General features: G+C 38.1%; 1 protein-coding gene across 1 annotated transcript in view; it reads right to left on the reverse strand.

Moving 5' to 3' along the window:
* LOC107723691 (uncharacterized) overlaps nucleotides 1-10,927 on the reverse strand; it is a 41,160-nt gene that overhangs the window by 23,680 nt on the left and 6,553 nt on the right. Inside the window, exons 2-3 of the mRNA XM_016532401.1 lie at nucleotides 4,336-4,487; nucleotides 404-1,905 (exon numbers count right to left, since the gene is read on the reverse strand). Of these exons, the coding sequence (XP_016387887.1) occupies nucleotides 404-1,875 (1,472 nt within the window). The 5' untranslated portion in view covers nucleotides 1,876-1,905; nucleotides 4,336-4,487. The remainder of the gene's footprint in view (nucleotides 1-403; nucleotides 1,906-4,335; nucleotides 4,488-10,927) is intronic.

The following is a 10,927-nucleotide window of genomic DNA, read 5'->3' on the forward strand; positions in this document are numbered from 1 at the left end:
ATATATATATATCCCTTTGTCAAACAATTCATCCATACATCCGTTTCATTTTCTAAAAAAAATTTTGACCTCATTATTTTTAATTGATTTTAATGATTTATAAAAATAACATAACTCGATTTTCAGTGACATGACAGACTTCTTTTTGGTGACATATTCAGGACTTCTCCAATCATTCAGTCCACTTAAATCCTGTCCCTTTCTTACCATCGTCTGCATGCTTGCATTCAGATCTGCCTCAATCTAATCAACAACCGATGGATAGAACCAAGACAACATTATTTTTTATTTATTTTTTTTTTACAGAAGAAATTATCTGTCACTACTTCCATAACAACTTTAAGTACTATGTGAATGCACAAGGCTAACACTACCAAACACAACAGCTCCTTCATCAACTCACCTTTTTTTAATAAGGTCCAGGGCGGATCCCAGGAAGCCATCCCTCATTTTGTAGATTTTGGCTCCATAGCTGGAAAGGTCTGTTCCGTCCAGAAGGATTGCCGGGCAGCAGCTGGATGGGCCATCGCCACTCTCCCTGCGGGGCGGGAAGGGGAGAACAGCTACATCTGTGGCCCCAGGGCCTGCTGGGCCCTTTGTCTCCTTGCCTCTTCCTGTAGCAGCTTGAGGGTGTAATGGAGAGCGAGCAACTGGGCCTGTGCAGATGGGTCCTCCTGGGACCTCTGCGGTGGAACTGGGCTCAGACGTCTCCGCTCCGCTGTGGTTCGAATCCTGAGCTGTGTTGATGTCAATGTCAGTCCTTTCAGCACTTTGCGTTTCCTCTGTCTGTATTCTTTCCTCTCTATGCTTGTCGTTACTCTCCATTTCAGAGGACCTGTGGTTTTTAATGCCCTCCTTTTGTCTCATTCTCTTAAACTCCTCAAATGTAGGTATGTGCAGGCGGCCCATCGGGGATCTTTTCCTCTCAGGGGTCGACTGGGCAGAGTTAGTGCAGATGGGATCTGCCGTATGAGCTTTACTCATGGTACTAGACTCCTGTCTAGAGTTCAGTGTCAAGTTAGGGGTGCTTCGTTGCCTTCGGAGCTGCAGTCGTCGGAGTGCTTCCTGTTTGATCTCCTCGGGACTGGTGATGCGACGGGCACTCAACTCTTGCTGTACATTCCTGTGCAATGATGGCCGAACCGCTACGTCCTGATCGCACGGATACAGCGGAGAAGGTGCACTACCAAGCACAGGTTGAGGACGTAAGGGCTTGTGAGGCTCCGTCACACGTGTGCTCTGGAGCCGCAGCTTGTCTCGAAGACCCTTCCGAGCATTTCCGTTCATGCCCCAGTCCTCAACCGCAGGTAAAAGCCATTGTGGGAAGAGCGGTATATCCTTCCTCACCACTCCTTGGTGGCCGTAGATTGCCATGCCTTCATGGGAAGGCATTAAGCCGTAAACCTGCGGTCCCTGAGGAGGTCCGTTGTACCAGTGGCTGCTTGAAGTGCAGTGAAGTATAAGCTCACTGTCCACGCTCCTGTAAGGATACGCATTGGGATCGGACATGGCAGCCCAGTGCAGGTTTTCCAGGCTGCGGTAAAGCCGGGTGCCGCCGGTGTTCACGCAGCCCTGTGGAAAGCACATCGCCCCGTAGCCAGACTGGCCATCAGGCTGTTTAAGGGGATGCATACTGCTGGTGGAGCAGTAGACCCCCAGGTTGCTGAGCAGGCCATTGTTGTTGTTGCAGTGGCCCGGAGCTACATCCTGGGCAGGGAAGGGGGGCACGCCATGATGAGGGAAAGCAGACAGTGGGGAGCTGAGGACGGACAGGTCCATGGACAAGTCCATGCTGCAGCCTGCAGGAGAGCCTGCTGGGGAGTACTCACATTGTGGGGCTTTCACATCCGGCATGGCCACAGAAATAGCTGCCATATTCCAGAAAGGAGCATCGGGATCACAGCCCTGCAGAAATGCACAGACAAGGCATTGACATCATGTCGGCAGAACAATTTTATATGCTTGAAATTGCTCTGCATCTAAACATCAGTAATTCACCAACACCTGCTGTTTAAAAATGGTTTTGTGTAAAAATGAGAAAGTATGTTAGTGTCTTGTATAGACTTTTGTCAAATTCTGCCCACTATCACCTTTGCTCAAACTACTGTGAAAACGCTATACAAATAAATCAAACTAAAAAATAATTTTTATCAGGGTATGATAAATTTATCGAATTTTAAATTCGAACAATATTTGGTATCACTTTAGTATAGGGACCAATTCTCACTATTAACTATTTGCTTATTAGCATGCCTATTATTAACATATTGGCTGTTTTTAGTACTTATAAAGCATTTATTCTGCATGACCATATTCTACATCCTTAATCCTATTAGTAAGCAGCAAATTAGGACATTATTGAGGCAAAAGTCATAGTTAATGGTTAATAGCAAAGAATAGTTCATGGTTAATAGCAAGAATTGGACCTTAAAATAAAGTGTGACCCAATATCCTAATTAGAAAAAGATACATCAGTACTATAAAGTAAACATTTTTGGCTTTTAATTTCGTTTGGCTTTAGTACAATCACATTAAAAAAATATAGCATTTTGAAAGATGTTATTTAACAACTTTTCTCACACAGCATAACTGGGTCTTTATTGTTTATAATTGACTGCTGTGGAAAATATTAAAACATTTTTAACTGGCATACTGTTTCTTCATGGTTTGGCCAAAATAAAAATAAATAACCAAAATATGTAAGAAATATATTCCACTGATAATCTTTGGGTATATGTAAGCAACTGAGGATTTTAAAATACCAGATAAAATCTAAAATTACCTCAGGTTTCAAAATTAATCATGAGGATGTGCTACCGAGGATTAGTGCAGATGATTCTGAAAATGCAAAATTACTTCCTTGAAACATTGACTGTATGTAACATTTGCTAATGGCTTGTATGTAAGGGATTCTGTTGCTCACTTGTGTTAGCAACAACCCCACAAATAGCCCTCACTATCCCTATAAAAGTGCCCTAAAATGGTGCAAAAATGAAATTCACCCTACATTTCTCACATATTTAAAAACTGTACAAAGCTACCAGTATTCCTCTTGCGGTTGCTGTTGCATACTAATCTAAATCACATCAAATGACCCTTCTAAAGACAAAACTAAAGCTAAAGCTAAAGCTAAGTAACACAGTTCAATGACCACTACAGTAATTATAATGCTCATCATGCGTAGTTCCTATGACTTACAGGCTTAATCAAATTCATATTCTAAAAATAGCTAATTCTTTTTTACAAATCAAATGGTGGTGGTGGTGGTGGTGGTGGTGGCGGGGGGGGGTATGTCTGGTATTAACCTATGACTTGTATAATTAAATTCATATTCTAAAAATGGCTCGTTCTTTTTTACAAATCAAATGGTGGGAGGGAGTTCTGTCTGGAATTAAAAACATTAAACCGAGAGGGAGGAAAATCAGAAGGGACAGTAATGAAGAGAGCCACAACACTCGCCCGGGGCTCTTATTCCACTAATCAGATGAGAACTGTGGATTAGCAAGGAGAGCGCTTCTCTTTCAGTAATTAGTACAAATTTCCTTGCTTTGGGCCATATTAATATCCACCCGTAATCTTAAACAGAAATCAGGGTCAAGCCAGGAGTTACAAAAGAACATGTCACAATAATTCCGGGCAGCAGAGTCAGGACAAATCCATCTAGATGAATATTCGATTCTATGTGGGGGAAGCCCAGCATGTTCAGATGTTCAATTAACGTTTGGCCCAATTTAATTAAAATGGAGCTATTGAAACCGCTCTGGTTTTATCAGGCTAATTTCAACACTCCATTTAGGAGATAAGAAGATCGAAAGCCCCCTTTTTGTTTTTCTGTGAATTGTACAGTGGAGCGCTCGGGAGGATTTATCTTCGTGGGCGACTAGACTCACTGTCTCAATGGCGCTGCCAGTGTTTTCTTTCGCTTGCGCTTGAAAACTGCTGACGTGTGAATAAACAGTCAATTAGCATAAGGAGCTTGTTTAATGAGCATGTGGCACAGGATCAGCTCACGCCGGGCCCACTATGTCCTCTCTGTGTGTGACAGACAGGCAGATGCTCCGTTTCCTATTTGAGCAGAATTATTACGGACACAAGAAAGCAAGAGCAGACAGTCCCTCACTGAGGCAAGAGCTTCAAACCAAGCCAAAATACACTCAAACTTGAGGATTCATGACAAACTAATCAGGTTCCCTGATTGATTTTACATTATGTACTTTACATATCTGGACTATACGGCTATACTTATATCTGTAGGCCTCTGCTAGAAAGTGTGTTAGAGAACCTTTTAGGATTGCAATATGTTAGTCTTTTGTTGTGTTAGTCATAAAAACTTACCCCATTTTAATCAACTCTGTGTGTGCACCTTTACTCGGCTTGCTTTAGGCTCTCATTCACAGGCTCTGAGCCAACAGAATCTCTTTTGGTTTGGATTAGAGGTAGACAAACCATCCACAACGCCAGACTGCTGAGACCTCAAGCACAGGCAGCTACAAAAGAAGAGAAAAAACATCAAGACAGATATCCAAAAATAATACAAATCAATTTCTGGAACAAACAAAGGATCCTGCAGTATTTCTAAGGATTTTGTGTTTCTGTTTTCTCTGAGAAAATGCATTCACTTTGACTGAGGAAATTTTGTTAAGAAGTCAAACACTGAATAAAACAGTCATCATTGGGGTTTCCATTATATAAACACACACACACACACACACACACACACACACACACACACAAAACAAAACAAAAATATTTCTTTGGATTAAAGATATGATTCAACTTAATAATATTCTAGCTTTCTAAGAAAGGTCTAAATATTTTTGTGAGGAAATCAATTATAATAATAAGGATAACAATAATTGTTTATAATATTCATAAACAAATATTAACACACAACAAACTGTATTACAAAATTAATTCTCAAAATATTCCAAATTGCATGTACTTCGACCTCCTGTGATTCAAGACTCTGAAATTCAAGGCATGTTGTGGAGTTGGCTTTACAATTTTATCTCCTCTCACCTCAATATCAGCCAGAGACCTTCTGGAAATAGTTCAAGTTGTGATAGTGGCATGTCAGTGAATGCAGTTTCAATGATTTCTCATTACTGAGGAGGACACAGCTCGACCTCCACCAGGATGGAGTCAGGCTTCAGTCAATAAACACATTCAGTTGCTCTTCTACTCCATCGTACTAATCGCAAGAGCTCTTGGTGTTTGACGAATGTCTGTCAGTATGTGGTCCAGCTGCTCACTAACACGTCTCAGAGTAACAAAACCCTGAGGATTACAGCGGGACAGCCAAATAAGAAGAGGCACCTTTAGAGTTGTACTTGCGATATGCATGCACAAACATTCCATGCAGTCACTTTAGTATGATTTATGACTAAATGACTCTTATGAGCGGTTCTTTTAATGAATCGTTTAAATTCTTCTCTGAATAAACTCACTAATATAGCCAGCACACAAATACACACTAAACACCTTTGTATAAAGAAGTGACAATGCCTCATTATCACCTCATTTTGGCACCTCCGCCAGTTCAATCCCTTGAGTCTACAACCATAAAGAAAAAAACAAAAGAACTGTATCCACATCTATTCTCTGCAGGTGCTGCTTACACTTCCTACACCTGCAAATGTGGAATTTTTATTCTTTTCCATCGAGCCGCTGCTGTAGTAAGGCTGCACACTGATCTATGAAGCCGGCTCCATAGGGTATCAAAGACTAAAAGGCCGCATATTGATTGTATCTGCAGGTTTGTGTGATAGCACAGCAGGGGTTTTTCTAGGTTTGGGGAGGTGGAAAGACATGGAGCGCAGATGGAGATTCACAGTATGATTATGCTGCAGAAGACTGACCTCATGATTGGTCGTTGAGATTGATCTATTTCATCTGAGGTCACAATGGCCACAGCGGCAGATATCAACCTATTTCTAACCACTGGATTTGTGCTTCCACGAGAAGGATTTTTAAGCTGTTTCCAGGAGCAATTTCAGTGAAAGAGGGGGTCGTATAAGTACACTGGTTTTGAAAATTGTTGAAATCTGCATGTTTGAGAAGAATATACAGTAAGCTTTAGTTGAAATGGAGATGGTTTACAGAGTGAATGTGGGTAGGATGTGCTCGGATTAGTACCTGTTGGCGATTTTGCCTAATCCATCTGATCCTGTGGAAAGCCGATATGTGGGAAAGCTCAGGAAGTTTACTAGCTATTGATCATTGGCTGCTTATCTCCAATATCTTGCAGTAAGTGGACTAAAGGCTATATTTACAGTCACATTATCCGCATTAGGATTTATGTTGTAAATCCTAAATGTGAATGAGCTTGTAATGTATGATTTATAGGGATGGAACGATCGATACAAATATGTGATGATTCAAATCGGTTGAGATGTTAAATGAATCGCGATACAGTTGGGGGTGTGAGTTAAATGTATCTCTGAGGAGAACTGACTGTCTTTAGAAAAGTCTAGATGGTATTTTCTTTTAATCTTGCCTCTGTATAATGTATATTAATGTAGCAGCACTGGTTTGTTTACAGTGGCAACCAAGGAAACGTTGTATCGCTGCTGTTCCATAAGCGCCACCTGCTGTCAGAGAGTGATATTGCATTTCTCATTCTGGTTTTGCTGTAAATTTTGAAAATATACAATTTAATTTTGATTAAAAACTGCTCATGATGCTTGGATCGTGATTGAAATACAGTGGTTGCTTCTCATTTTAAATGAAAGAGCACAGGCAAATCCTTAGTTTGTTTATATAAAGATATTTCTTTTATTTGTATTATTTCTTTATTTGATTTGGGGTTTTGTTTGAAAATTTCTATTTAGTTATATTATTCTACATATTTTAATTTCACAAAGAAATGTGCATCATTTTGTCCAAGCAATAATAAAAGGACACCTTTTCATTTATACTGTAATTTTAAATCTCATTATGGTAAAAAAAAAATCGTTGTATGGTAAAAAAAAAAAAAAAAGTATCGTAAAATCAGTATCGTGAATTGTATCATTTCATTAGTTGAGTGGCACACACATTATACATAAATTTTTGAACACAGCATGTTTGAATACTATTCTTTGTCAATTTATTTAGCTAGTGGAATGGCATTAATACACTTAAGTGCCTTTTGAGCCCAAACACTTTTTTGGTCACTCTAAAGCCTGAATAATGCTTCATAGCATTGTTCATCTGTTTCTGAGGCGGGTGAAGTAGTCATGGAGGTGAGGTAGTTACAGTAGAAGCGAGAGCTGTATAATCAGATGCAGAACTGAAGATCTTCTCTATTACCTGTCAGCGGAGCACCGCACTCATTCTGACAAGAGCAGCCGAGACAGACCTGGGTTACGGCTCTTCAAAGTAAGAAGAGACGCAATCACCACATGTTAGAGTGAGGCTCAGGAGAGGTGAAGACTCAAGTACCAGCATACCTCAGTTAATTATGCTTCAACTCTGCCATGACTTCATTGCATTCAAACTAAATATACTGTCTACCACATCTGCAATATCTGAGCTATATAAAAAGCAATAGTTTGTTATATACAGTAATCACACGTATGCAGGGTGTCCAAGGTGAATACCGTACATCATGCAGATAAAAAAAACAAACCTTGACAGATATATTATAGGGTTTGTCTTTTCCTGTAGCTCAAGATTGTTTAGTGAATATTTTATGCTAGTGTTAACTGAGCTGATGAATAATGCATTAGGTAGATTAGGTGAGAGAAGCATTGTTAGCGCACAAGTTTTTCCATAAACACATTAGTCTACATACTATTCTTAAATGAGCTACTCTTTGGTAATAATGATTGCAGGCTTGACACGCTAGTAATCGGTACATATTACAAAGCTGTACTGAAGTCATTGCTATCACTAATTGGTGCACACAGATGTCATGATCTGGCTTGTAAATCATTATATATCTGGCCAAGTATAGACGTTGTCTCAAATAACTAGCACAGATCATGTCATTCTAGCCAGCAACAACACAAAGGCCATTTACAGAGCTTGCATTTCCAAGAGAAGCACACATCAATATGGCAATGGATCAATGTCTGCCGGTCATCTTGTTGGTGGATGTGTTTAATTAATGACCAAGCTGCCACATGTAATATCATTAGTGCATGATTTCATCTTGTAAATTGGAGTATGATAGAAATCATATTAATTGAAGTGCCACTGTAACCCAGTTCATCAGTAAATTTGCTTCCTAAGCTTCAAATGCTGAATATGAGGGCAAACATATGTTTGTCATACAAATATCCCCATTCTAATAAGATAAGGCCACTGCTTGCTTACATAATTCATAGTGAGACATAGACCAGGATAAGAATCTTTTTCCATGAAATCTATATGCATTGAAGCTCTGTGTGATGTAACCCTGTCGTTAGTTGATTTTTGCCTTGAGAAGCAGAGGAAAATGAAGCAAGATGATAATTGCCTTTCAGACTGATGAATCAATGCTCTTTAGCTCCTCACAAGGATTTTTCCCCCTCTTCCTGATATAGATAAGTCACATGAACATGATACTGCTGCACTGAAAGATAAAGCCGGTAGTTACGGATAAACTGTCAACAGTAGTCGGTACTGCCTTTAGAAACAATGTGTGTCAGTCAGGGAGAAACAATTATCTATTGCTGAGAAATCGTGCAAACTGGATGAGCATTGGAAACATGCCAATCTCCTTCTCAAAAGCTGGCTGACTTTATATCACAGTGTGATACATAAACTCTTTTGATTAAAAATACTTGTGGTTTTTATTTCAGTAACAAAAATGACTACAATGAATTCTATATTATAGATATAGTATCAGTAGATATAGTATCATTTAAATAACATAATGCATGAATATGGTTATCAATTAGTATGATTGGTGTAAAAGGTGTAAAGTTGACATCAAATGTGTCCTCGGCATCAAAATTATATGTCAAAATGTATACAATTTTTTAAGTGAACGTATATACACTACTGTTCAAAAGTTTCAAAATCAGAAATTTTTAGTTTTTGAAAGTCTTTTATTTGAATAAAAATACAGTAAAAACAGTAATATTGTGAAATATTATTACCATTTAAAATAACTGTTTTCTATTCAAATATATTTTAAAATGTTATTTAATCATGTGGTTTCAAAGCTGAATTTTCAGCAGTCATTACTCCAGTCTTTGGTGTCACGATCCTTCAGAAATCTTTCTAATATGCTGATCGGATGCTCAAGAAACATTTTTTTAATTATCATCGATGTTGAAAACAGCTGTGCTTCTTAATATTTTTGAGGAAACGGATACATCTCAGCATTTGTTGATGAATGAGAAGTTTAAAAGAGCTGCATTTATTCAAAATCTTTATAAGATTATAAATGTCTTTACTTTTAATAATTTTAATGAATAAAAATGAATAAAAGTATTCATTTACAATTATTAATAAAAAAAAAAAAAAATATATATGATACCCATATGTTTGGATTGTTTGGAAATCTGTATTTTATTTAAATCGGCATCACACCACTGCTCACAAACAACAGTGACGCCAGAGTTGCACTTGCCTCAAATTTCAAAGGTAAAATTCATATAAAATCTTTAAAAACAAATGACATTAGTTATACTTTAATTTCCTTCAATAAAAAGGAAATTGAGTAAAATGGCGTAAAAGGTGTGTGGACGTGGATTAGTAATCTGGCCCCTTGGTATAAAGGAGAAAAAATGCTGGCCCTCGTCACTATCAAAGTTGCCCATCCCTGATATATATATGTATATATATATATATAATCCCAAACTTTTGAATGGAAGTGTAAATAGTCCTGTGACTGGTCACCCTTTAATTTGTGCACCATTTTTATCAGGTTTAGAGTCACTAGTTCATTTTAAATAGTCTTGCAGCCTGACGAATGGATTTATATATATGAGATCATAAAATTGGCATGCATGATAATTACAAAAGAATTGGCAAAATGCTATTTCATACAGTATTTGTTTAAAGAGCAGGTCATATGGGTTTTGAAAAATATCTCTTTTGCAGTTTATAACGTAGCTATCCTTAAATGAAAACAATCTGCAAAGTTGTTAATCAAAATAGTTCTCTCTCAAAAGAGAGAGTCGATTCTGAATCGCCTTAACGAGTTACCTGTAAGTACAATTGATACGTTATGTGTACATTTTCATTTGAGTGCTCAAAATATCAGATTTTTTTGCTAATATGTGATGTACACCTAGTGCAGCTTTAGGTTTCCAGGTAAGGCACGATATTACTGTCTTAAGCCCTATTCGCACGGGATTAGTATTACCTGGTGACCTCCAGTCATTTGTAATAATAGAATGTGTCGATTAATGTAGACGGACGTTGTTCTAATTACTTCGTTTAATAATAAAGAATGTAGTGTAGCGCACAGACTTTATAATCATTGTGAAATTGCTGTTTATTTTGCTGCACCGGCAGTTATAGGGTTAATGCGGGAGAGACGAGAGCGAGTTAGTTAGGCTTGTGCACCTGCGATACAGCTGTTCTGCGTTCTGATTAAAAGTTAAGACACAGAGCGTCTTTTGTCTGTCGTTCTTCAAACATTACAGTAGACACATTTTGGTTTACAAACTGTATTGTTTCATCAGTTAGTCACGGTAGCACTCGGCTAATGTATCCACCATTATTGTTTTGTTACGTTAAAACGACATCTTTTCTCGTTAAAACGACATATTTGCTCATAATAACGAGATGTTTTCTCGTTAAAATGACATATTTTCTCGTAATAATGAGATGTTTTCTCGTTAAAACAACATATTTTCTCATAATAATGAGATGTTTTCTCGTTAAAACTACATAATTTCTCGTTAAAACGACATCTTTTCTCGTAATAACGAGATGTTTTCTCGTTAAAACGACATATTTTCTCGTTAAAACGACATATTTTCTCGTTAAAACGACATATTTGCTCATA

Source organism: Sinocyclocheilus rhinocerous, unplaced genomic scaffold (assembly GCF_001515625.1).
Source record: "Sinocyclocheilus rhinocerous isolate Xijiao unplaced genomic scaffold, SAMN03320098_v1.1 scaffold755, whole genome shotgun sequence".
NCBI classification, from domain to species: Eukaryota; Metazoa; Chordata; class Actinopteri; order Cypriniformes; family Cyprinidae; genus Sinocyclocheilus; species Sinocyclocheilus rhinocerous.